General features: G+C 37.7%; 1 protein-coding gene across 1 annotated transcript in view; it reads left to right on the forward strand.

Moving 5' to 3' along the window:
- The first annotated feature begins 305 nt into the window (after positions 1-305).
- Positions 306-27,860, forward strand: part of CERK (ceramide kinase) — a 41,732-nt gene continuing 14,177 nt past the window's right edge. The window contains exons 1-9 of the mRNA XM_063396829.1: positions 306-605; positions 9,335-9,448; positions 10,650-10,772; positions 12,723-12,848; positions 13,378-13,441; positions 17,449-17,594; positions 25,165-25,239; positions 26,737-26,889; positions 27,670-27,775. Coding sequence (XP_063252899.1) covers positions 467-605; positions 9,335-9,448; positions 10,650-10,772; positions 12,723-12,848; positions 13,378-13,441; positions 17,449-17,594; positions 25,165-25,239; positions 26,737-26,889; positions 27,670-27,775 — 1,046 coding nt within the window. The 5' untranslated portion in view covers positions 306-466. The remainder of the gene's footprint in view (positions 606-9,334; positions 9,449-10,649; positions 10,773-12,722; positions 12,849-13,377; positions 13,442-17,448; positions 17,595-25,164; positions 25,240-26,736; positions 26,890-27,669; positions 27,776-27,860) is intronic.

Here is a 27,860-nt window from a genome sequence, read left to right on the forward strand (position 1 = left end):
GGAGGTGAAGTTAGACGGAGAGATTTGGATCACCAGACACTTGTACGTACTCATTGCATTTTCACTGTCTAAAGGGAAAGAGGGAAGAACCCATCGTCACTGACATAGGTGCTTGTCGTCCCGCAATAACCCCCACGCAAGCAAGCCAAGCCCGTTACGGTGTCAGCCCCGCAGTCTGTGCCCGGAGCTGGCGGCTCGGAGCGGGTCAGTCTCTGCCCGGGTCGCGGGGGATGTGTCTCTCTCGGGCGGGCCGAGCAGTCCGAGCCAGCCCCGCCCCGCCCCGGCCGCGGCCCCGCCCCGCGGCGCTGGCGCAGCGCTGACGCCGCGCCCGCCCCGCCCGGGCCGCCCGGGGTAGCGGCGGGCCGGGCCGGGGGCGCCGTTAGCAGCTGCCGGGCTCGCCCCGCGGCGCCCGCCCGCTCCGCCGGGCCATGCGGTAGCGGCTGCGGCGGGCCGGGTCTCCGCGGCCATGGAGCGGCTCCCCGGCGGCCGCCGGCCCCGGCTCGTGTCCTCGCTGGGGCTGGGGCGGCGCTCCTGGGAGGTCACCTTAGACGAGGAGCGGGGGCGGCTGGCCTGGCGCGACCCCCGCCCGCCGCGCCGCGCCCGCGGTGAGTGGGGCGGGCGGGGACGGAGCGCACCTGCCGCGGCCTGGGGCGGGCCCGGGCGGCCCGAGGGGCGCCTGCCCTCGGCGGGGGAAGGGCGTCCGCGGCGTCCCCGGCTGCCGGCGGGGGCGGCCTGCGGCCGGCGCTGCCCCGGGGCCCGCGGCGGCGTCTCCGCGTCCGGAGCTCCCGGAGCATCCGCAGAGCTCCGTCGGCGTGAGCGCTTCCTGCCCTCGGGCGCCCGCGTCGCCTCTGGGGTTCGGAGTCCGGCAGGCGCGGGGCGGGCAGGGCGCTCGGCGCGGGGAGATGCGGGCGGGCAGCCCGCGGCAGCGGCCGGCGGTGCCGGGCGGGCAGCCCGCGGCAGCAGCCGGCGGTGCCGGGCGGGCAGGCTGCGCCTTCCCGAACAAAGCCGGGAGCGGCTCTCGCTGCGCGTCGCGGGGCAGCCCGGCCGAGCATCGGTCCCCGCAGCTGCCCGGAAAACACGGCTCTGGGCACCTCAACCCCCTTTCTTGGCGCCGCGAGTAGGGAGAAGCGTGTTGTTTAATGTGTTTGAAGTAATCGTAGAGATCATAAGAGACTTACAAATCCTTAAAAGCAGTTTTGTTTTTTTTAGTTACAACAAGATTTGTGGTTAAAAACACTTTCATGCTGAGGCAGTGTCTCAGGAAATGACTACTTTTGTTGGGGGGTTTTTGTTTGTTTTGGGGTTTTTTTGGGGGGGGCTTTGTAAAAAACTCAGCTTTCTAATAGGCTTAGTGGAAATTTTACAAAGAAAGTTTAACTTTTGAGATTTACTTGTTTGGAAATATATAATGTGGGCTACTAGTTTGCAGTATGGTAACAAAGATTTCTGTAGTTCCCCTTTTGTGCAGTTAGTACAATGTGGATGTACAGAACTATGCTAACTGCACAGCAGGGGAACCATAGAAATCTGAGAAGTCACTGATGAAGATACCCGAAAAAATTCAGATTAACTTATGAGAATGTTTGCATATCAGACTTTCTACTGTACTTTTAAGAGGTATCTTTTCAGGGTCTTTGACCTTGGGGGTTCTATATAGTAATCATTGCCATTGTTATTGCAGCCATATGAACATGGCATGTGAACCTTTGCAAATATGTAATGCCCTTTATTTCACAGCAGCTGCTGTAGAGTTAGAAACTGCTGTCATCCTCATTCTAGATGTTGCAGGATCTGAGACAGTGAGAAACTAATAATAGAAAGGCTGACTACAAGTTTTATCTGAGAAAGGTTTGAATAGAGATGTTTCCAATCCCAGGCAAGTCCCCAAACTTAAATAGTTAAATAGTTATTCCATTCTTACCATGTACCTTTGTTAAATATTTTTCAGATTTTATCATAATATCATATTGGCCTGAGGCTTTTTTCAGGAAGGTGAGGGAAAAAGGAGAAAGACAACTCAAGAATTGTAGGAATTTGGCATTACAGTTTACATAACTGAGATTTGGTTATGTTTCAAGTACAACTCTTCTTATTCATAATACATAAAGAGTGTTATCCTTCCCTTGCTATTGTGCAAGTAGTTTGACATAATCTAGTGTTTATCAACATTACTGATGAAAAAAGTAATCAAAAATTCCTGAACTTTTCTCAGTTAAAGGAACTTAAGACTTTAAGGACAAATTGATTCTTTAATTCTGCCAAGCTGAATACATGGTTGTGAAAAATAGGCTGTATACTTTTCAAAATGAAATAAAATTAGTGTAGATAAAGGTACCTGGATCTTAAATTGAAAATAGAAAGTTTCAAGGTCTTTTGGGATAATTGCTCCCACTAGGTAAAGTAGCTCCTACTTTGGAGATAATTTGGTCGAATTGTGTAAAATCCTTCTAAAAATGCGTTTGCAAAGTCACTAGAGCCGGTCCAAGGGGAGTGCCACTCTCCTGTCTGGTGAATTCTTTTACAGCAAGCACGAGTGCCACAGATTCACAAGGGCTCTCTCAGGAGCACTCTAAAGTTTACAGCTGCTTGCAGCTGTGAATTTTAACTACTTGATAAGTTGTAAGTTTTCTTGCCGTGCTCCTGGTAGACCAAAGGGTGTATGAACTTGCCCTGAACCATGTTCTGCATATCAGAATTCTGGGGATGGTGGGAGGAGAGTGGGGCACAGTAAATTAGAGTCTACATGTGGCATTTCTGAATTAGTACCCAGCTGGAGATGCCCTGAGAGGCACGTGTGGTTACTGAGTGCAGCCACTGTCTTGTAGCACAGCTCTCTACAAGATTTTGAAAAACATGATGTGAAATCATAAGAGAAAGGAGAAGAAAAGGAAATGCTTAAGTGTTCTGGAGGCACAGGTATAATTTATGTAGGGATCAAAACAATAGCTAATGTACCTTCTCTTCTTAACACCCTCATTAATTCATGCACTTGACCTTTAATATCATCACAGTTTTGTATTGCTGCCCCGTTGTCTCCAAGCTCTTTTTAAGACCTGTGATGATTCATTGTGTTCTGTACAATTATTTTGGAAATATGAACAACATACATGACAATATATAAATAAACTTAATAATATGGAAGACGGTTAGTTAGAAGCATATAATTTCAGAAGAGTTTCTTGGCCAAGATTGCTATCTTTCTACCATTTAGCCTTTGACTACATGACTGCACTGTGTCTAAATACAGACTAAATTATGCAGTATGAAAGTGCTACATTTCTTGTTTAGTAGGTAGCTATTAGAGTGAAGCAGTTGTCTTTAAACTGTAAAAACACAGGGCTACTTATTTTCAGAGCCTTTATTACCATCTTGAATTTAGTATATGAATAAAAATTGTTTGGTATATGTTTTTTCAAGGTTTTCAGACTTTGACATGTACAGAGCTATAGCTATAGCTAGATGTATTGTAGAAGTGTTGAAATGTTTACCTTTCCCTGTTGCATCCAAAATCAGGAAGAGATAAGAAACAACACAGACTTTGTCCTGTTGTCCAGGAAAATACAGTTTTAGAGAGTATGGGGAGATTCTTCTGTTTTCTCATCTCTGTACAGTGATATTTATAGACATACATATATATATGTATATACGTATGTATTTGAATCCTATTCTGTCAAAATGCAGAAGTATTAATTCAGGAGAATGCTTTTTAGTGCTATCATTTGGAAGATACCAACAATAACAAGAACATCAAATGTTTGTTCCAGTCATGGTATGTTTTTAAATTCTGAAATACAGTTTCTTTCCTACTGTTAGACTTTGTTTAGCAGCATCATAAATTCAAGTTCTCTTTTCAGTGTAATCAGGTTCCTGTTTCCTATTCTTAGATGGTTAGACATGTTTGAATTTATATGGAAAAGTTTTACCTGTGAATTTTCATGTGTTTCTCTTGTTACTTTCAGCTATGCATCTTTTTTTCCTAGGGATGCCTCCATCTTCACATTTTCTGATGAACATTATTTTTCAGCCTCATAACATTTCTCCATGAGAGTTAGTCATGAATCATAAATAGTGTATGCAAAGCTGGTCAGCTAAATTTTTTTATTATTTCCCTCATGTTGATGGCACAGTTAGGTTTTTTTCTCAAGTAACACAAGATGTTTTGTACCATATTCATAGCAAAGTGTATAATGTATGGATATACTTAGAGCTATTTCAGAAGCATTGGCTAAGGTTTTATTGTGCCTGGTACTAAAGCATTATAAATGCAGAATTCTCCTGTCATTTTTCTAGGATTTCTTTTTTCTGAAGTACAAACATGAAGGGGGTGACCAAAGTAGACCCTGAGCTCTGTGCCTTCATTTAAGATGTGCGCTTTCTTTTAGCCTTTGTGTTTCAGAATTCTCTTCTGTGTGTCTTTTCCAAAACAGCCGCCTGAGGAAGCCTCAGAACTAGTGTTCACAACACTGATGTCACTCTGATGTCTTCTAAAGAAAGCTCAGTTTGATAAACAGGGTGCTTAGCAGAGGGTGGGCCAGCTTGGCGACAAGGTCTGTCCATGCCTGGTACTTGCAGTGTTGGCACATCCTTAGTCAAGGTCATTTGTCATCAGCCTTTCCCATCTGGCAAAGGGCGTGTGCAGAAATGTGAACCATGTTTCTCTGTAGGCAATGCCACAACTACATTGTGCAAGTAGGATGTGGGGAATAATTGCTCCAGCAGGCATTACTTCTTTGGAATGTGTCTTCTGGAAGGTATGTTATTCAAATAGAGATGCACACTAAACAATATATGTTCTTCAGCATACATCATTTTGCTGGGTTGTTTTGCCCCCTGCCACCTCTTAAGGTGAATAAGTGCATCTTATTCCCTACTTTATTATGGAAATATTCATGGTTGAGCAGAAAAGATTTTATTTGGAAATGCAGAAGAAACAATAGGAAGACATTCAATAGTATTATTTAAATATACAAGTTGATCCACTTTCAAATTGCTGTGCTTTGATTCAGATTCATGTGATGTGAAGTAGCTGTGTGATCTTAGTAGAAACTGGTCTGTCGGTTTACAAAGTACTTGAAGATTTACTTTAAAATAAAAGAAGCAGATTTCCTTTTATATGGCTGTACATGGTGAAATCATGATCTTTGGATGTTTCTGTGACTCCTCCACAGTTTTGATTTAAATCAATTGTGATACCTTTTTTATTCCCCTTCCCTTAGGATGTGAATTGTCAGTAATTCTGCTCTATATCCTACCTTCTCTTACTCTAGAGTTTATTAAACACAGCTTTCCATAGTGCATGATTGGTATAATACCATGTACCTTCTGATAGAAAGTGTTCCTCTTGTCTTGCTTTTAGGTGAAGGCAAATCTTAAACCTAAAAGCTTGACCCTTCATGTGAGCTCTAACAGCAAATTAGTTTTCAAAGTGACTTAAAATACACTTTTTCTTTAAACCTATATCTCAGCTTTTTATTTTTAAGTCATGAGAATACGCTAATAGTTTAAATTAATTCTAAATGCCACTGCATCTGTGGGCCTCAGCTGAATTTTAAGGATAAACCTTAAATAAATTTGTTTATAAATGCTGTGATCAGCAATGTTTTTGTGCTTGTGCATGTGTCTAGGTTGCTTTGAGCTAACACATTTGTGAGGGGGAGGTTTGGTCTGTAGGATACATAGCTGGCAGTGATGAGTGAGCAAGTCTTGACTGAAGTTCTGAGTGAGTGCTCATAAACTCAGGAAATGTTCTGTGGGAGAGGCAGACAGCAATGACACACTAAAAATCTTTTCTTAACACAGAAAAACACATTTCCCAACTGCTGGCTGCGTTTTGCACAAAGAAAACCCACTGTTAGTGAGGCCCCCTTCTGTGAGGTTTTTCTTCTCTCCCATCTGCTTAATGTGGGACAAGTAGTGTGCATTTAATCCCATGTTTTGCTGATATATCAGTTTGCTTTTAGGAAGAATGTTAAGATTAGGAGCACTCTGACCCAGAATGAGTAGTGACTGGCACAGCCAGAGTGCTGAGAAGACTGTCACCTGTTTACTGTGTGTTATGTTTGGCTTTTTTTTTTTTTCCATGCCCTTTCATCCACCTTCTCTAGATGGTCAGTAATTTGTCTCTAATATGCTAGCCATTGACCATGTTGAAAATTTTGTCTACAAGCTGTTGTGTGCTACTTGGTTGAATAGATTGGATTGAGCCAAGTAATGTTCTTTGTTTGACAGTGTCTAAGCCCATGTCAACCTTTTTTCATTAATGTTGATCTTGTAGTACTGATGTAAACAAATTTTTGTGGGGGTTTGTTTTGTTAATGTGGCAATAAGGTTTTCCATATTTCAGGAGAGGCACATAAAGGTGAAGGCCTTTGAGTGAACAGCTTTATGCTATGTCAGTGAAATAAATGTCTCATGCTACTTGATCATAGGGTAAATGCTACAAAAATAGGTGTGGGAAAGGACTATAATTAGTACATATGTGAACCTTCAAGAGAGGCTTGGTTAGTACTGTTTTTTATGGGGCAGGTTTTGGTGACTAAACGGCAGATGAGGGCATTGTGTTCATAGGAACAGGACTGTTGTGCTCGTACTGAAGGTCTCTGCTTCACACTGAAAGTGTCTTCTGAGGAAAAGGAGGAGTGGGACTGAGCACTTGGTTTGCAATGTGATTGAACAATGTTCTGTGTAGCACTAAGTCAAATAGTGATAGAGATATTTGGACTGATAGAAATTCCTGAGTTCTGTTCAAACACACTAGCATTTGTTGTTATAAGCAGTAGGGAATGTTCTGAATAACACATGTTATTTGAGACAGCTTTGCATCTTTCTGGCCATCTGGCAATTACTGGGTTCAGTAGTGTGTGATTTTGACTGCCTCAAGACTGGAGTGTGCTGTCAGGACACTGGAGTTGCTTGCTGCTTTTAAGGTGCCAAGTAGTACTGAGGGATATAATCAGCAGACTGGTATTCCCAGAACAGAAACTCCTCAGACTCAAACTCCACCAAAGCCAAAGATTTACAGATGGAAGGTGGGATCTGTTCTTCATGTGGTTCTTCCAACTTCCTTTGGTTCTCCCCCATCCCTCCATTTTTCAGGAACCTGTTTTTCAAATTTGTAACTCTGATCCATAAGATTAAAAAAAAAATACATACAGACCAAAAATGTTTACTTTTTGCTTTTTTGCCGTGTCTGTGAAGAGATTTGCTGGAAAATCAAAACAGGCATGCTACTGTCATAGGGGGAACATAGAATTAGGGGAGCTTGTAAGTGGTTTCAAGGCTAATAGAAGCTGTGTAATATGTGCTGAAGTATATACTCTAAAGAAATGCTTTCAGTGATACAGATTTGAAAGTGCTTTAAAATCTATTAGCCAGCTGTACAGTTGGACAGCTTAATAATATAAAAATGCCAAATAAGACAATTACTTCTGTTGCTGCTCCCAGTGCACATACTAATGAGTATGCACTATGTACAACTGTTTCCAAAAACATTATTTAGAGCACTGTCATTTAATTTTTTATCAAAATGTAGTTTCTAAGTTTTATAGCATATCTTTGAGCAGTAACAAAATAAATTACCATTTAAGTGCAATCTTTATAGATGCAACAAATTTTCTTTCATATTTTGACATATGGATTCATGGCAGAGCCAGTAGAAAAATAGGTAAAAGCAATTTTGGGAAAGAAACATTAAAGAATGTGCTTCCTTTCCTTCATTGTTCCATCTCTGTTCTGCATGTCTTTTTCCTTGGGTAAATGTTTAGGTTAATCATATTGAGATCCCTTAATTGTATCTGTTGGAAGACCAAATAACTGTTGCTGTTACTAGATGTGGTCTTACATGTGCATATGTGTAGTACACAAATCATACATCTCAGTTTATCTCTGCTGTTGGATCTCTATAACAACATTATGTGACTGCTGCACTTCCCTATCATGCCTTGAATGTAGTAAATGCAATTATTATAAGCTGAAATTTGGGTTTGAGTTGAAACATTCAAATACAGCCAGATTCCTAAAGGACCTCAGTGTAAAGTCTGAAGGCTACAATTCTTTGGAATCATGCTAAAAAACAAAGGGAAGATAAAATCACTAAATAAGTGTAAATCATGTCAAATGCCAAAACCCCTTAGTGAGTAGTCCACAAATTGTCAATACATGTGATGACATGTAAAGACTCTCTTGACTAAACCAGTTAAATAGGATGAGAAAAATAATAAAAGTGAATTAGTTGCAGATGAATTGCAGTCATCACTGTGAAGAGATCAGGAAAACTTTTCACTCATTTTACATTCCTCACCACTACCATTGTACTGCTGCAAAATAATAAGGAGAATGAAATGCAGAATAAACCTCAGTAATAATGTTATTATTGTCTGTGTTTTATGTGTTGAATATCTCAATATCTTGGCATCACTGTATATTTGAGAGAAGAAAGTATATTATAATTCTTCTTATATAAGAGATTATTTACATAAGACTGTATTATTATGACAATTTTATACATGCATATGTATACAGAGAGCACTTGCTTGCACATAAATGCAAAACATGCCTTTTAAGTTTCACTTTTTTGAGATGAAGTAGCAACAAAACAGTGTTGAAATCAGTAATGAAAATGAGACAAAAGTCTTCAATTTGACAGGAGTTAAGAAGTCTGAGACAATGTTTAGGAACTATAAGAGAAAAGAGAATGAGGTTGGAGGAAATTATTTCATAGTCTGAGAACAAGAGGCTTTTAATTCTGAAAAACATTAGTTTTGAAGTTGATACAAGGAAAATATTTCACAGTACATAAACATATTTAGAATTCTCTTCTTGAGATACTAAACTTTTAAAGCTTAGTGGGATTTAAAATCTTAAGAATTCATATGAATGCCCTTCTTTCATAAGCCAGCCACGTACTTGAGAATAACAAATAGCCTGTGTAGTCTGTGCACTAGATTTAGTTGCACATTCTTTGAAATAGCTTGTGCTATTGACTGTCAAGTATCTGGACTAGGCCTTGTAGAAGGGGAAGATTAACTATTCTGAAATCAATGTTGCTGGACTTTGGCTTCATGCAAAAGTATTTTTATACACAAAATACTTGATTTTCTGAGAAATTATCAACATTTGAAATACCCGCTGTTTAGGGTAGTTTGTAGGTGGTTATGGATTATGTGCTTTGACTAAAGGCAAAAGAAAGTTTAAAATCAGAAAATTTCTATTTATGCTCCTGGTTGTGCTTATTGAGCCACTGCTCTAATCATATGTCTATATCATATTAGGTATAGAAGTGATCATTCAGGTGATGTTTGAGGATTCTAATATGCAAGATCTTCTGTTCATACAGAAAACTGTTTTGTACCCATCTCTGAGATCATTGCTGTAGAAGAAACGGAGTTTAACAAGAAACAACGTAACATTGGCAGATGGCAGAAAATGGCAAAGCTACATGCTTTCACAGGTAAGGCAAATAACAGTCTCTGGCTGCTTGTGCTTATTCTATTGAAGGTAGTTTAAGGCACAGTCAAAAGAAATCATCAAAGTTTGGGGTTTTTTTAACAGAAATTATGTGTTTAAAAAACCTCCATCTTAAAAAAAAAAAAAAATCAACCAAAACCCAAAGACAACCCAAACAAACAAAAAAACCCACAAAAAAGACCAAAAAGCACCAACCCCTCCCCCAATAAAATCCCAAACTGAAATAAACCCAAGCAAAAGTCCCACAAAAAAAACCAAACCAAAGAACCCCCACCAAAAATCTTTTGATTTATATTTAAAGATCCCTATCTGGAAAATAAAACTCTTCCTTTAGGGATACATGCTGTGTTCAGTTATTTTTAATCAAGTTCAGACTAATGTCTGAGTGTTCCCCCTGGTTTCTTTTTGCTGCTGAATGACACCTGCTTGCTACTTCTTGACCAGAAAACTGAGGGAGGGTGAAAGGATGAGTCCCAAATATTTGGGGTAATTTTTAAATTACCCCTAACCATCAAGATGCATGCATGAAAGTTTCTTTGTATTATCAACTGCATTCTTAAAGCCAAGTGCCAGAAATAAGTGTCTGGTTTGGGAAAAGGGTGGTGACTTATGTGCTAAAAAGATGTCATGCCAAAATTTTATGTTGTGGAGTATTTTCATCACCTTTAGTAAGAGTGATTGGAGATAATGATATGTGATGATATGTATGTATGATATGAAGTGTAAGTATAAGGTCTTAATGCACAAGAAAACAAAATCTTTTTTTCTCAAATTTCAGCTTTACAGAATGAAATTCGCCCTGTTGGTTACATGAGAGTTGATGTCAGTGTGGCTTATCTTCTTGAGCTTGTGGCTTTTTATGTAGATATCGTCGACTTTAATACAGATAATACATAAGCTCAGTGAACTTCTGAACAAGTATACCTATAATAAGTGTATAAGTGGCTTATTTAAAAAGAAGTCTTTTTTTAGGTGTCTGCCTGTAGCTACTGTTTTCACTTATGTTTTCATTTGAACTCTCTGCAAATGTCATACTCTGAATGCTTCTGTCATTTGTAGAAGTGTGTAGTGGAGGTTAATTACAGGTCAGTATTTTGGAGATCTTTCTGAAATGCATTTTTCGTTTCCCAGAACCATCTCATTATGTTTTGGTGTATTTTTTTTTCTTTTTTAAATTTAAATAGTGTATTATGTGAAGAAGGCCCGAAATCACCGCTGGCGGTGCAGTGAAGTGACATTTTGGTGTGTTGATGAGCACTTATGTAATCAGTGGATACAGGCACTGAAGGAATTACTTGAAATGCAGAGTAAGTTTGAATGAACTGTGAACATTTGCACCATCATTTTGTAGGCTTGTACATCAGTCAATGTTATTTTGATACATCTGCTTTTTTGGACTCTTAAGAGCAGCTCAAGCTATAAAATTGAGGGAGCCAAGAGTTGAAGTGTTTCTGTATCACTGCTTTATCTTACATATTCATTAGGTTGTACTGAGTGCTTTAATCATCAGGACTGTAGGTGTTGTATAATTTTGCCCTGATACAAATTATTTTCACAAAACAGAGACACATTGAAAGCCTAGCAGTGGTTTTAAATGACTGTAGCTTTTGAAGAAGTACTGGGCAGATGTAAGCTTAGGGATTTAAGGTACTCCAGAGATTTGAGTTCAAGGACTGTAGCAATTGGAAGATTTATGGGTCTGTTTCACCTTTCCAGACTCTGGCATCAATAAAATGTGTCTTAAGTAGTAAGAGTTCCCATTAATCATTTCTGAGACTCTTGGACATCTACTTCATGGGAAGTTAAAAGTAATTTTGAAGAAGTTATTCCTGAAAGAGATGCCTTGATAGATGTCAGGAAGCAGCAGGAGCAGAGTAACTGACAGAAAGGAGGTCACGGGTGATGATGGCAGAGGCAGTGCCCTTGCTGACCAGGGTCCCACTGTATCTGAGCAGGGGTGGGGATAGAAACAGGTGTAATTTACAGCCCAGGTGAGGTCAAGTAATTGTGTCCATCCAGGAAGGCCAGGGTGGAACAGCTGGAGCTGGAGGGAGGACTAGGGATGAAGTCCCTACGGGGTAGGTGTGAGGCCCATCTGAGATAGAGCTGGAGAAGGGATTGGATACAAGTACACCTACAGTGGGACTCAGGCAAATGTGTAAGGCTTACAGAATAAAAATTAGTATGGAAGAAAAACTGTTCTCAACAGGCAGTGGAAGCATTCTTAATGTTTTTGTTTTGTATACATTTCACAAGATACATCTTTATCAAAAAATGGGGTTTGTGCACCCATTCAGTACACCTGTGAGAACTGTGGCCTAAGCAGTCAATTCCATTTGAGTGCAATTGTTCATTTTATTGGTTACAAATTCCTTCAGGAAAGGGAATATGTCCTCAGATGGGGTGAATAGTGCTTTGAGTGTATGGCAGATTTAAACCACTCAGTCTATCTAGCTTGGGTGGATTTGTTTTAGAAGTGTGCTGATGTAATTAAGTCTCATATTTTTTCATTTTAAACTAAATCTAGAATCCCATTTGAGGAAGCACAGATGTTAAGGGTTTTGTCTGTTTCATAAAAAGGAGGTTTTCTAGGTGCAGCAAGCATTACTGTTTTGTACCTCTGTTAATACTGAGGTGTAATAATTGTTTTCATTGACACTACTAGTGTAAATCCACTGTCACTACTAGTGTAGTGTTTGGACAAATTTGAGACAGTAATATCCAAGGTGCTTTAGGAGAGGGGAGTGGATAACACTTTGGGGTAACTGTGCAGCGTGTAGTTTTGTGAGGCATTCTTAGTGTGATTTGATCACAGAAAGGAAATGGATTTTAACCATGTTTTTAAAGAAAGAATAAAGTTTAAATAAATTTATGTAAAAGTACTTTTATGTGTGCTTCACTTACAGGTGAAAAGCTTTGATATTGCTGTTCTTTTCATCTTGTATGCCTGTAATACTCATATAAAGTAACTTATGTAGAGAGAGGGTACTGCAAGAATGACAAATAAGAGTGTGAGATAGGGAATCAGAAGAAATGGTTCTGAATTTCACCTGCTGTCTTATTAACCATTTGTTCAATACTGATGGTATCACTGTAATGAAGAGAGCAGATGAAGCAGGTCTTTATAGCTCATTGTGAAAGAGTTACAAGTCTTTTATGATGTGTTTGCTTTGATGTTAATAGGTTTGTTTTTATATGGCTTTGATGAATTTTTGTTTGTGTACAAAAGTAATATACTATGGTTTTCCTTACTGCAGAGTCTAGACCAAAGCAGCTGCTTGTGTATATTAATCCCTATGGAGGAAAAAGACAAGGGAAGAGGATTTATGAACAGAAAGTTGCTCCACTCTTCAGTCTGGCTTCTATATCCACTGATGTTATTAGTGAGTAATGAATACTTTAATTTTTTAATAAGCACAATATGAACTCTTTAAAACATTCCTGAGTAGCTAAAGTTCTCTCTGTTAGTTACCTTTTCTTGGTAAGGAAATGAAACAAAGTGGTAGAGAATGTTTTCTAATTAAAGCATAGGTAGCCAGATAAATGGCAACCTTCTATCAGCTTCCTGCCTACTAAAATAAAACTTCTGGTGCTCCTGAGCTATTTGAGCTCTTAATAAAGATGCTGCCTTTCTTCTCTTTTTCAGTTTCACTGTTAAAACTAATTAATCATTTGCACAATTTTTACTGAAATATTTTCTCAGTATGCAGTACAGTATGTACTGTGTATATCTCCTTTAATTCTTTCTTTGGCAAAAATCTTTTGAGACGCATCTTATGGACAGACTGTTTTATAGTCACATTGGTAATAGAATCATGGTTATTAATGAATTAATTTTTATAATTCTATATTATATACAACTTCATTGTAGTATTTTTAATAATAAATTATAATGTGTTTCTTTCTTCACAGTAACTGAACATGCTAACCATGCTAAGGACAACTTATTTGAAGTTAATATTTATAAATATGATGGGTAAGTAACTTTACTTGCCTTTTTAAAACTATTTTTGAGCTGATACATTATGTAATTGGTCTGGTTTTGTCTCTAATTTAAAATGGTAGTTTTCATTACTAATACATTTATTGCAACAGCTGAAAGTCCTGGGGCATGTTTGTTTTTGTAGGAGATAAACATTTAGGAGTATAGAAAGAAAAATAAACTGTTTCAGTAAACTTGTTCAACACAATACATTCAAGCATAGTATGACAATGTTTGCATGAGATTTGTGTTCAAAAGATGAATGTAAGATTAATTCTGCTCAGTTGAGCATTATGTTGGAGCTCAAAAGCTACCCAGCAATGTTTTGTGATCTTGCCATACATGAGTTCAGAATACTGCACCAGCAGCATTCAGCCTATGTGTAAAAAAAATGGGACTGTTCAGAAATGTTTCAGGTAGTTCCTCCTGCTGTAGATGACTGTTCAATAGTGCCATAATTTGGCTTCATTTGCATTTCTTCTGTTTTGAAGTTACTGCTTTAAAATAAGACCTGACTGAATGGCGATCTTGCAATCCATTATTAAGTCTGCTGTAGAAGCAGAATATTTTAATAAAAATGCTAGTAATTTCAGCTTCCAGTTCATGACATGAAACAAGTTACAAGTCTGGAAAAATATGAAAATGTATGCAGATAAACTCTCATAACTACAGTATTTTAAAATTGTATCTTGTGCCTGTTGACAGGTACATTTAAACTGGTAAGTTGCAAAAAGAAAACACACTCAGTCTTTCCAGAGTCCTTTTGCTGTAGTACTTTGCTGTATACCTTGTCTGTGTTGAGTAAGGGCATGATGTTGGGACATGGTGTTAGTAAGAAATGACATTCATAGGCTGACTTTCCAGACTTCACATGCTTTAAAATTACTTGCCTTCCAATAAACAGTTTTGTCTATACTGTGATTTTTCTTAGTTTTTCAGAAGTTCAAGGAAGGGAAACATTGATCCTAGACAAACCTAGTTAGTTGTTATTTTTCTTTTTTGTCTGACTTGTGGTTTGAAGTAAGTGTACTGATGGTTGGTGAAATTTGAATACAGAGCAGAAAGGGAGACAAATGAGCCCACGTCCACTCCTAGCAAATTGTCTTTTACAGCAAGTGGCAGTGACCAGTTGTGGTGGTATCTGAAGTGTTTTTGGCAAACTTAGACTTTTGTATTGTAATTTTTTTTCCTTTGGTGGGGTTTTTTTCTTTGTTTTATCTCTCTAACAAGGTGAACAATAGGCCAGAGAACTGCATCTTTTTAGAATCTTATACTTCTTCTGTTCCTGGGCTGGGCCTGAATGGCAGTTTGCTTGGGATCTGCAGCCTGTCTGTCCAAGCCTGACTTGTGTCCACCATGTACAACTCTTTCTGTGGTCAACAGTGATGTTAGGAAGGACTTCCTGAATCAATTCTATTTTTTAAATAACAAATAATGTGGTCATCTGGAAAATTTAAAAAATGGTTGAACCACATAGATGTATGTTTCTTCAGGTTTGACTTTCCTTACACACAGTAAAAGGTTCTTTGGATTTCTGCATCTAATTGATGTTCAGCTGTCCCCGTAGATTGGTTCTGATGTGTGGCTTTTCCTTCATTCCCTGATGAATTTCTTCATTTCATCTCCAGATTCCCTATTTGGCAAAGCCATACATGGAATTCTGCACATAGATACAGGATTTTTAATGATAATTGCGTTACTTCTTTTCAAATGTTTTACTTTAGACTAATTTGAATATCTTATCCTGTTCTTCCTATTTTGCCTTATAGGAATTTCTTATGGTGAATGTAGTCACCTAATAGCTCAGTAGATAGAAGAGCTTTTCTTTAAGCACAGTTACTTAAAATACACATTTGGTTACAATATAGCAGGGTTTTCTACAGCACTGTGTAGAACATGCTGTAGTGTCATGCAGGTAATAGCCATGTTTGGAATAAGTGACAGGTACCACTGGTTTTTATGCATATGTCTGTTGCACAAGCCTTTGTAAAATTGTTTCTAGTTGGATTTTTTTCTACTTTTTGAGTTAGTTCTCAGAATGATTAGAAGGGACCTTGTGGATTAGCTTCTGAAATCCTCTAGCAGATGTTGTTTGCTCTTATCATCTATCTAAAAAGTGAAATGCTTACCCTCTAGTAAAACAAAGCCCAAGAGTAAAAATCACTCTTAAGATGTTTCTTTCAGACATTTTTCACCAGGGGCCTTCACATGTGCTGCATATGTCTGACTTGTACATTGGTCTTCTGATGTTTGCTGTGAATTTGGTTGTGCTGTTATTGCACATGTGAAGTTCTTTATCAGATTTACCTTTATAGGTGTAGACATTCATGTAACTGTTTGCTCTGAGCCTGGATGCAGTGTTTGATATAGAGGATGATCAGAGGGCTGGAGCACCTCTCCTGTGAAGACAGGTTGGGAGAGCTCAGCTTGTTCAGCCTGAAGAAGGGAAGGCTCCAGGGAGACTTTAGAGCACCTTTCAGTGCTTCAGGGGGCCTTAAAAGGAGGCTGGAAAGGGACATTTTACAAGGGCATGTAACAATAGGACAAGAGGGAATGTTTTTGAAAGACGGAAGGTTTAGATTATGTTTAAGGAAGAAATTCTTTGCTGCGAGAGTGGAGAGGCACTGGAACAGACTGCCCAGAGAAGTCATGGATACCTCATCCCTGGAAGTGTTAAAGGCCAGGCTGGATGGAGCTTTGAGCAAACTAGTGCTGAGACAACACTGACCTTGAACTGACATGGAAATTTTTGTTTCTTTAGCCTTTTTTTTTGAGTCTGCAGAGAAAGTTAAGGCTAAAATTGAGGAATAGGGTAGTTAAGCTATGGGAAGAGAAAAAAATTACAAAAATTGGTAACACCTATTCTTTTGTTCCTTCTCTCTCAGTCACCTAGGTCTTAACTTAGAGAGTTCATATCTTTAAGACTGTTCTCACCATTCATGGAGAAAAATGACTGTTTCAAGCTTTCCATCTGCTGAAAATGCAGTAATAACTAAATTAAAATCATCTATACTTAAAAATTAGATTAATTTGTCTTGTGAAATAAGTGCTCATTCTGCAATGTGTTGCTGATGATGTGAAAGAATATTAGTTTATGAGTTGGAAATTATTGCTCTAGGTAGCACAATACACATTCCTAGATTTGTATGCTAGGAACTACATATGTAGCTCTGGATTTCTCATGTGTTCCTTTAAAGTGTAATTGGTTTTTTTAGTTAAAGAATGTTTATGCTTTTAGAGTGCAGAGTGCATTTGATTGTTGTTCATAAAATGTATACTGCTGTAAAAGAGTCTTTTTACTTCTTAGTATTTGCTTGGCTGTGGACTCTCTGCTGAGTTTTAACATACTCAGGGTCTGTGCAGCTGCTGTACCAGCTCTGACCTGAATTAAATTTGTGAAACAAAGTTTTGCATCTGGTAACATTTAGAACTCTGTCTCACTATGAATGGTTATGTAGATATACATGACTTCTGTCTGTTTGATGGGATCTGAGTGTGTTCAAAAGATGCAGGCATGCACTTCTCTGGATTCTGACTTTCATCTACTTTATATTCCTATTAAATAGTGTAAAATATACTTTTGCTTGAAGTGGCAAATATTAACTTTTCCCTTTTTAGTAAAGGTAGTCTGTTTCCATTTTGTGTACTTCGAAAGCTGTATGTATGGTCCTGTTCAATGTTTTATTTGTATAGTGAATTTCTGCTAATATTTGTCTGTCTGCACACAGTAGTAGAAGATAAAGATTTTTGCAGGTTGCATTCCAACATTTTTTCCTAATGTTGCAGATATGTCTAGGTGCATTTGCAGTTTTATAGCTTGAAAGTTTTTTTTTGTTGTTTTTGTTAATTGCCTGGTTGACCGTGGGCTACTATATTGTGTAAAAATGGAGGAAGAGAATAGAACAGCTATTTTTGGTGTGCCCAGTGCATGCCCTAAGCAGAACACTTGCTGTGTTGTTTATTGACTGTTAGTGTGCATTCTAATTTGTGTTTCCTGGCAGTGTTGTTTGTGTTGGTGGGGACGGCATGTTCAGTGAAGTGATGCATGGTCTCATTGGAAGGATGCAGAAGGACGCTGGCATAGACCAAAATAATCCCAAAGCATCGTTAGTCCAGTGCAATATAAGGATTGGCATAATTCCTGCTGGTAAGAAAGGGTTAACTTTCAGTTTCATTTATTCATTCATTCTTGAATTTTTATTCATAACTTCTTGAATTTAGGCCTGAGCAGTGATATTCTATCAAGACACCTAACTGAAGCTGTTTGTATCCATATAAAAGTATTGATCACATTCAACTTTATTTAGGAAGAATATTTTGTAAAAAGAAATCAAATCTTAATGTGTAACTTCAGAATTTAATTACTATTTCTCTTTTTGTGGCTTATTGTATGTTAATATGAGGTAAGATGTTGACAGTAATATCCTTCTAAACGTACTAAACAGAAATTTACCTGATAAATATTTTTCCAGTTCAAAATTGTCCACTAGTTTAGTTAGAGTTATAATAAGAACTTTCCACGAGTCTGGCAAACTCTAAACAAATGTTAAGATTCCTGGACTCTCTTTTCTGCCATTTGTCCTCATTGCAAGTACAAGGCATCTATAGCTGAGGAGCAGTTTGTGTTTTCCAGAACAAGTTGCCGTCTCTGTCCCTTGTTAGAGGTGCTACCCATTCACAGTTCTCAAAGTCAACCACTTTTTCAGGCAGTCCTGACTGCTGTTATTCTTCAAATTGAGGTTTTTCTCGATATATTATTGTTATTATTATTGACTATAAAGGCATTCTTTGGATCAGTCTAGCTGTTTTCAATCTGGTGTCCCAGCTGTTACCTCGTCCTGCCCATTTGGTCCTCAAAGATTCCTGCAAAAGCAGATTAATAAGTTTGCTTTCTCTTACAGGTCTGAATTAACTGTTGTAACTCTTTAACAGAATCAGTAATTTTGAGGTCTCTGTAGGAGTACAGATGGACAGTCCAGTATCCTTTCTATGCTGTTCACTTTTCTTGTCTCATGCTTGGGCTTTGAATTAAAGAACTGAACATGAAATAAACATTGTGAGCTTCTGGTTAGAATTAAAATAAAGGCTTCTGAGAAAATTTAGGACAGGTTGTAAAAATCTACCGAGTGAAGTATGATGTTTGTACTCTCAAGCTCTAGGTGACTAATTTTATAGTCCTTACATATTTGTGAAAAATTTATCCAAACCCAAATGATCTACATTCTTGCTTGCAAGAAGCTTAATTCTTTCTGCTTGCAGTAAAATAAGTGCTTGGTATCGAAAAGTTACAATGTGAATACCTCCTTACAGTTTTTCACCCTCCTACTATATTGAAGTATATTCTGATTTTATTTGTTAAAGCTCTGTATTAAAATCAGTATGTATAATAACCTTCACAAGAATAGAACTTGTTCTTCTTTTCCTTTTTCTTACTTGGGCAAATTTCTTGAAGTAAAGGTTTTTGCTTACATCACTGGTTTCAGAAGATTTTGCCTACTGGTGATATGTGACCATAAGAAGATAGAATTGGAAAACCAGAACCTCAATATTAAGAGCTATTTCTTTGTCCTCAGGAAAGATTAACCTTGCTTTTTCAACATTTTCTTAAAGCGTTATTTTTCCAATTGCACCAAAAAAGTATGATCTTCAATGATGTTTTGGTTTTGTTAACATGTATCAAGTCACTTCTCTTACATATTTTCATGTTTTGTTTGTTGTGTTGTGTCCACTGTATCCTTTTGCTATTTTGAATGTATACTGTATGTTCCATTCCTTGAACTGACATGAGGTACAGCCTTGTAATCAGTGCTATAGTTCAAATATTTTCTCCAAGTCATTATTCAAATCCCTCAAAAATTATTTATAATGATGTGTAAGGAAGCTGGCCTTAAAGTTTCATTAACAAAGTGTTTGGAAATAGAGAGGATAATATATATCTTGATCTGTTTCATATTGTACAGTATTTAAAATGATCCATTACCATACATATGGAAAAGTTGTGGTTTGTGGTTGTGATTAAACAGTTTCTGTATTCAAACAAACACTAAATTCAGCAGATAGCCTGTTCTCAGAGACTAGCAATTTAATTGTATAAAGGTTGGAAATTACAAATGGAAGATATTCAATGCTAGAACACTCATCTATATGACTGAGTTTCAGTGATAAGCTTTATTTCATAGCAGAATTCTATTGTGCAGGATCTTCTTTTTGAATGTTGAGTACTATTTGTAAATCATAATTCCAGCTTTCTGAAGCAAGTAGTCCCTACTTGGCTCCTTTTTTTTTCTTTTTTTTCTTTTTTTTTTTTTTTTTTTTTTTTTTTTTTTTTTTTTTTTTTTTTTTTTTTTTGAACAGTTGTGTCAGTTTCCCAGCAGCCTCTTTCCTTAGTGTATCTTATGGTTGAAAAATATCACTTACTCTTATGCATTATGGACCATTTCTATGAAATAACTTGTGGTTTTGTTGACACGGATAAAAAACTTCTACTCAAATGGCAGTTTTAACTTCTGAATTTCTCTTAGTTGCAGCCATTCTTCAAATCTGCCAATGGAAATTGACTGTTCACCATTGTAGATGGATTTGCTGTTAAGAGTACTTAGAGGCTGTCGTGCATCTCTGAAAACCTCTGCTTGGTTATTTCTTCCTCTCAGCCTTAAAAGCTACTTATTTCTTATGAGCCTTAAAAGCACTTTCAGCCATGTGGTCTCACTGCATTCAGACTAGTAATAGGTCTTCAAACTTAAAAACAGAGAATCATTCCTGATCCAACTTGGACATTGGAGGTTTCATCCACATGTTTTAGTATTAAAATTGCACCCTCTGGAGTAAGTTAAATTTGATGTTCTTATTACACTTGGCATAGTGTAATAGGAGGACAAAGCTGTCAACTGCTGTTCTTTTTTAGTTTAAAAGAACTTACTAGTTTAAATACTCTTAATGATCTTAGCAGATAGGGAAAAAAATCCCACTTCAGTCTGTGTTGTTGTACTGTGTTGTACTGCACTCATTGCAAAGAGCAAGTCTGCAACCCACTGTAGGGGAAAATCGCAGCACTTGGGAATACTGAGTAAAGTATAGACACAAAATTAGTAATTATAGTGATTTTAGGCTTCTAGTGTATCCTGATCACTCTGTGTTCTGGTGGTCAGCTCTGTAATGTTTAGGATTGAAGGATGCAGTATTGTAATCAGACTGTTGATGTGTCACCGTAGAAGCTAAGAATGCTACAGACAGTATAGGCTTCCTGTATGAATGTAATACAGGAAAAAGATGGAGGATTCATTCACAAACTTAAAAAATAGATTCAAGTTCTGAAGTGTGACTGGACTCATACCACTGTCATTTAGAGTGTAAAAATTATCTTAAAAATGTGTTAAAGCATAGCAATAAAAGCTATCTTTCTTGTTTAATTACTCCAAGTGATCTGTTCTCAGCCTTCTCAGCTACAATGCTTGTAATATTTAATGATCTTTGCCATTTAGTTAGCATCTCATTTCAAAGTTGAGTGTATCCACTTTGAAATTTGAAGTGCACGTTTTATGTTCCTCCTTCAGTATTTTAAATCCATTAAACTTCTTGAAATGAAAGTCTTAGGGCTAAATACTGCATTTAATATAGTGGGCCTGCCATGAAGACAAGGAAGTCAATATTACTTATTCCTGTGATGTTTATTTCATCTCTAAAATCTGCCATTATTAGATTAATTCATTTTGTTGTCCTGTGTTACTGAACTTAAGCTGAAGTAATTATCTATCAAAAAGTCCTACACCAAAGTCTTTCTGGACTGTTTCTTTTTCAGCCAGTCTGTTGTTCTGCAGATGTTAAACTTGATTTCTTGGTTTCTGTTTGCAGAAAGGAAGATGTATAAAACTTTGAGTAGGTATATAGGTATAAGCCCAGACCCTTCATCTCTCCTTGTAGCAGTAGCTTCTTCCATTACTTTTGAATGTGCCAGCTCCTTCTCATTTAAAAATCAGTTCTCAGAAAAGTAGTTTTGTAGAATTTTTCAAAATGCTGTTTCATCCAAAAGCCTGCATTTACTCTGTCATTAGGGCACCTTACCTGACATTTTGTCTGTACAATGACTGCATGGATTATGGATTCACAAAATCTCTGCAAAAATGTGACATCCCCACTGAAGTTGCTATTCTACCTGTTTTTACTAAAAATACTGTTCCTTGCACTAATTTGTCTGAGGATTCTGTGGGTGCCTTGCGAGCACCTGCCTCTGTCAAGTGTATCTCACACAGAGCAATGCTTATGAGTGCTAGAAGTATTTCTATCTCTTCATTAAATTCACTGTTTTCCATAGGATCAACATCTAGCTGACTTGCTTCTGTCACCTGCTTGATTTAGTACTTCAGTTGTTTGTAATTTGTTTAGTTTTCTGTCAAAGAAGGCACAAAAAGGAATATTTTGTGCATGTGTTTTGGTTATGAAACCTTAATTGTGAGTCAGTTTAATCATGATTCAGATTATTAAGTCTAGCACTTTGATTGTCTGTTGTTGCTCCACCAATCAATGTCATGAACTCTTCCATACAACCAGCAAATTATCTGATTTTGCTTAACCACTTTGGTAGTTCTGTTACCAGTTAAACTTGTGAAGTGGTGTCTGAGTGTACCTGTCTGCATGACTTGTCTACTCACAAATATCTAGCAATGTTCACATGCAAAGGTGATTTAGCTGTAGTACATTCTGTGTAATGGAGTCCCTCCCTTTGCTTTCTTTAATATTGTTTTATCAAAACTTACTTGTGCAGAGTACTTGCTTTTTCATACTTTAATAAATGTCTTGATCATTCCTCCTTGTGATTGATTAATTAAAAGGAAGGATTTCCTAATTTTTATATCATTAAATGAATTTATATACAAGATTGCATTTTCCATACTTGCAGAAGAACTTGCCTGTATAGCAATTATGTGGGTGTATGATACCTTCAAATAAAAAAACAGACTTTGGGGAAAATGAGTGATGTATGGTAAAGATTCAAAGTAATTATACCTGCTTTAACAAAAACAAGTGCCCTCTACATATTTCATGTTTTCAGTAAGTTCTTAATATCAAAGTATCTGGGATGAAAGCTTTCTTTAGCTAGGAGAATTCAGACAAATGTGTCTTAACCTGAAACTTAATCATTGCTTTGCATGCAGATTTTCTTCTCTACTAGCAAACCAATGCAATAATTAGTTTCTATACTGAATATTTTTCTGTCTTGTAAGTGAATTAAGAGCCAGTTAGCAAGCAGTCCAACTACTTTCTTCACATTTGCATGTAGTTCTTTGCAACCCATAAAAACCTCTTTTATGTTCCTTCACTCAGGCTGTTGCCCTTAAAAATCCCCAAAGAAAATCTGGCAGAGTGTGTATATAATTTTTCTGTTGGTTTAGCCAGAGTGTACAATAGCCACCACTAACATTAGTCAAGAGTCATGCTCTGTGGGAAGCTTCTTGCCCAAACTGAGTACTGTGGCAATCCTAAGATATTAATCATGGGATATTACTCAAGCTATTTTTACATTCTAATCCTGTTTTTCATATTGGACTTGTACTGATGAAACCCAGATTTTGATGGGTTTGTGTGTGCATCTGTTAGGAGTACTGTTTCAGCTGTTGTAGATTCCACATCTAGTGAAGATCCACCTAAGGATGTAGAAGTCTTGTTTAAGTATTCAAAAGGATTCAAACCCTTAGTCATCATGAACATTTCTTTGGCCTTTAAAGAAGTTCATGCTGGATGTGGTGTTGGGGCAAGTTACATTCTCTTTTTGTGTGTGAGGAATGCCGTAGTAGTTACATCCATGTAAATAGGTCACTGGTTTTGTTGTTCCATCCTACCAGCTCCAAGAGGAAAGAAACCAACAGTTTTACTATTGGTATGTACCCCAGTCTCCCATTCTAGAATCTCAGAATTAATTCGGAATTCAGTTTTAATTTTAGCCCTTCCTTAGTAGTTAATGAATAGAAATGAAAATAAGTTCTGTGTAATTGCCAAACAGATGAATCAGCTTTTAATTGAATACAGAAGATCCTAGAGAGATGAGCCTCCAGTGTTGAAATGTAGCTTGCATGAATTCCCCTCTTCTCCTCCCATCTGTAGTGTAAAACTGCTTGGAAGCTCTGTTTTACATCAAGACAAATGTGATTAAGGTAGTTCTAGGAGCAGAATGCACACAAAGCTGGAAGAAATAAAAAATGTTGGATAAGTGTTAGGCTTGTACATTCAGCAGTAGAAGTGTAGGTTAGATCTCTCAGTGATTGTTTGGTTTTTTTTTTCAAAAGTAGTCAGAATTTTCTGTTCATGAGCATAGGAGACAATATGAAACTTGGCAGTAAAGTATAGCTTCAGCTTCAGAAGTCCACTTAAGATTTTCTGCTATAGACTTCAAATGTGACACAAGATCATCATCTGTTGTGACACTGAGGGAAATTGGAGTCCTCTGTCCTGCAATGGCATATGCCTGTTATAGTACACTGACCCTTCTTGTACCTCAGCCTTGTAGCAAGAGATCTGTTTAGTCACACAGTCTTTTGTTCTGCTGTTCTGTTCTATTCTCTTTAGTTGGCTCCTGGAGCTGCTGCCTGTTCACTGTAGCAGATTTCTGCATAGCATTTACTCGATAGAAGCTTGTGTTGTGCCATTCACAGGCAGGGGAAGTGGTGTCAATTTTCTGAAAAAAAAAGGATGTTCTGTGCTCCTATTTTTCACTGCTAATGCTCTGACTATTTCCAAAGTGAGAAAGAACTAAAAGTGATTTTTGAATAATGGTTGCTCATTCTTCCATTTTTAGTTTCTATTTCAATTTGATAAGGCCTCAGAAATCAAGTATGCTGTATTTGAGCTGTTCCGAATATATTGGTAGGAAATCTGAAAACTTATATGTGGGCAAAGTTTATCTTTTCAGATACCTGCCCTTAACTTTGAAGGAATTCAGTTTCATGGAAGGGATGGGAGAAACTGTAAGATAAATTCAAAGTTAGCTTCTGCAGCAAATACACTTGTGAATGCCTGGATTAAATTCCAAGTCCCTGCTGCAGAGTAGAAATCAGATCCCTATGTTAGGCTCTTGTTTTCTGTAGGGAACAGAGAGAATTGTCCATTTCTAAACAGCGTATAGGTGAAACCTGAAGTTTCCCCCTTTCTTCTTGTAGGTATTTTGCATCAAGACTGTAAAGGTACATCCCTATCCATTTTGTTACCCTATCTAGACACTAATTACTGAAAGCAAGTATTTTTACTAATTTTCAAATAGAACAGAGCAGAAGTTTCTGGTATAAGATGGCATCCTGGACTTCAGATCAGTACCACAAAAAACAGCAGACCAGTCGATTTCTCTTCTTTTCATGAGATCTCAATGAGCAAGAAATCTTAAACGGAGGAGAATCAATGTATGCTTGCCTCATTTGATATAAAAGCAATAATCATGAAAATTTCTGTGTACATTAACTTACTTCCCTTCACTAACTGCTATGTATATTTATTGCTTATATTGTAAAATTTTTGTAGTTTGTAGGGAAAGCAATAACTTGTATTCATGGAGGAGGGAATGTTACAGTTTGAATAATAAAAATAATAATACAGTATCCCTGTATTTACTTTGTTCCATAAAATGGAAAGGAGCTAACCAAAGGAACATAATGCTTTTATTTGGAGGACTGTGCCAATAATACTTGTTTTGCAAAGATACAAATTGATGCCTAGATTTTTTTCTTTTTCAGGATCAACAGATTGCATATGCTATTCAACTGTTGGAATTTCTGATCCAGTAACTTCAGCTCTTCATATTATTGTAGGTGGGTGGTTGCAGTTTGCTGTTTTGTTGCAAAAATGATGAAAGTAGCCCAAAATACGATTTTCATTTAGTTCTTTCTTTATGTCTGTGAAATATAATTTGAACATAATGGCCAAGTTGAAATACAAAGTTTTTTTTCTGGGATATAAATCTCTGATTTGAAATACAAGAGGTTAAAAATTAATTGCTTTCTCTACAGTAATTCATTGTTTTCAAGGGATCGTAATATTTCAAAAATTTTGTGCTAAAGGTTTCTTGAATTCTGTTATTCTTTTGAAAATAGTAAAATGCAATAAGCAGCATCAGTTGTTGGACTATATCTCTCTATATATTATGTATATCTATCTTTGAGAAAGCTTTGAGAAATGCACGTACACTTGAATAGTGGTATTTTCTGCTAGTTGTCTAGTTGTCCTGGGCAATTGAATAGTCCCTGGCCAAGTTAGGGTAACGATACCTTCTGATATCATTACTGAGTATCTTAACAGTTGCAGTTTTAGGATCTGGTGTTGCAAAGATTTTACACATCTGCTTCTCTTAGTGACCTCTGGTTAACTCTTTTCAGTATCTGTGGATTAAGGCCTTTGGACTAGGATTAGAAAGATGTGGCTTTAGTATATCATGTATTTTAGCTGTGTTATCAAAATCACAGAATGGGTCAGGTTGGAAGGGACCGCAGTGGATCATCTGGTCCAACGTTCCCTGTGAAATAAAAAAAGCTCCGAAATACCAAACAAGCAAAAATACCCAGTCCCACAACTCCCATCATCACTGCAAAGCTTGCATGGGGAGGACATCAGAGAGGGGATGTACTCTTAGTTCTTATGGATTTCCAGGACTTGTCTGGATAAGCCCTGAGTAACCTGACCTGACCTCATAGCTGAACCTGGTTGGAGTGGAAGGTTTGATGGGGAACCTCCAAAGGCTCCTTCCAGCTCCAGTTGTCCTCTCATACTGTGACACAGAGGTTTGAGTAGTACTCAGGAGAAGTACAGGAGGTACTGCATCAATCTGCTTAGGGAAAGGGGCTGTCAGGCATCAACACAGGGTGCCCAGGGAAGTGATTGATTCACCATCCCTGGAGATACTTAGAAGATGTGTAGATGTGGCACTTAGGGACATGGTTTAATAGTGGCCTTGACAGGGCGGGGTTAACAGTTGGAATTGATCCCAAAGGCTTTATCCAATCTAAATAGTTCTGTGACACTATCCCCTCCTACTGCTGCAAGGGTAAAGGAGTGTCAATTCTTCATTATACATTTTTAGCATACTGAGCCCTTTCTTCTCACTTAGTGTTTAATGCTTTTAAAGTAGGAGATTAAATTAGTATTAAAAATCATTTTTCCTTTTCTTCATGTGTAAGAAGTGTATGCATTTATGACATATATATTGACATTAATGCAGTATGTATTTTTTTATTTTTACTGACTTTGCCATCATGCTTGCAGCTGCAAATAAAATAAGGCTTGACAGACTCTTGCACTTCTAATCTTCATAGGTGACTGCCAGCCTCTTGATGTCTCTTCTGTACATCACAACAACACGTTTTTGAAATACTCCGTGTCATTGCTGGGTTATGGTTTTTATGGAGATATATTAAAGGATAGTGAGAAGAAGCGGTGGATGGGTCCAATGAGATATGACTACTCAGGTAATTGTTTTAATTACTGTATTCTATTGTCAACATGTATACTGGAGCAGTTGGTTTACTCTCTCCAAACCAACCATCTTTGAAGCTTGTAAACACCAGAAACAGACTGAACCCGATTTTAAACTCCTTGTAGTACCAAGTATATTGGATCACATATAAAGCTCTGTAACATTGAGAGTGGGCTCAGTAAGGTTGTGTTGAATATGTACCACCTATTGAAAATGGCCTAAAAAGTAATAATTTCTCTGTCCTAATCATTTTTACTTTCTTTTTAGTCACTTCAAGATAGGCACTCGTCTGTCTTGAACATTCAGCTGATGGAATGAATTGTTAATTTTGTCCTTATTGTAGCACTCATTAGGGAGAGATGAGTGATATTATCTTGTTATCTAATACTTGGATAATTCCTATGCTACTGGAAAGTGTCTTTTGCCTTGTTTGTTTTGTCTTGTGCTAGGAAAAGAAGATGCATGAGGAGAATTTTAGTGCAGGCAATTTTAAGATTCAGCAGTGGTATATAATTTTTAGGTGTTTAAATACCTAAAAGTGAAATAATGGCACTTCTGACAAATGTTAAAACATTGGAGTGGTGCTGTGGTATTTTCTTGTTCCTTACAGTCTAAAACATTGTGAGAAAAAGACTTCTGAGTTTTAGGAGGGCTGCTGTTGTTTTGCAATCCTTAGAGAAGGAAGGAGAGGAAAAATCAATGAATGTATGCATAGATGTTTGTCATGTGTATTTATAGGGACTTAATGCTGAATAATGTCTTTTTTATGTAGGCTTCAAGACTTTTCTTTCTCATCATTATTATGAAGGAACAATTGCTTATCAACCAGCAAAACACATGCACGGATCTCCACGGGATAAAGAGAGCTGCAGAACGGGGTAGGCTAATGTTTATCTCTGGGTATTTGGTGGGAACTATTTATAAAGGCCTGTACATAAATAGAGGTTACAGAACTGTTGGTTT

Source organism: Prinia subflava, chromosome 4 (genome assembly GCF_021018805.1).
Source record: "Prinia subflava isolate CZ2003 ecotype Zambia chromosome 4, Cam_Psub_1.2, whole genome shotgun sequence".
Lineage (NCBI taxonomy): Eukaryota > Metazoa > Chordata > Aves > Passeriformes > Cisticolidae > Prinia > Prinia subflava.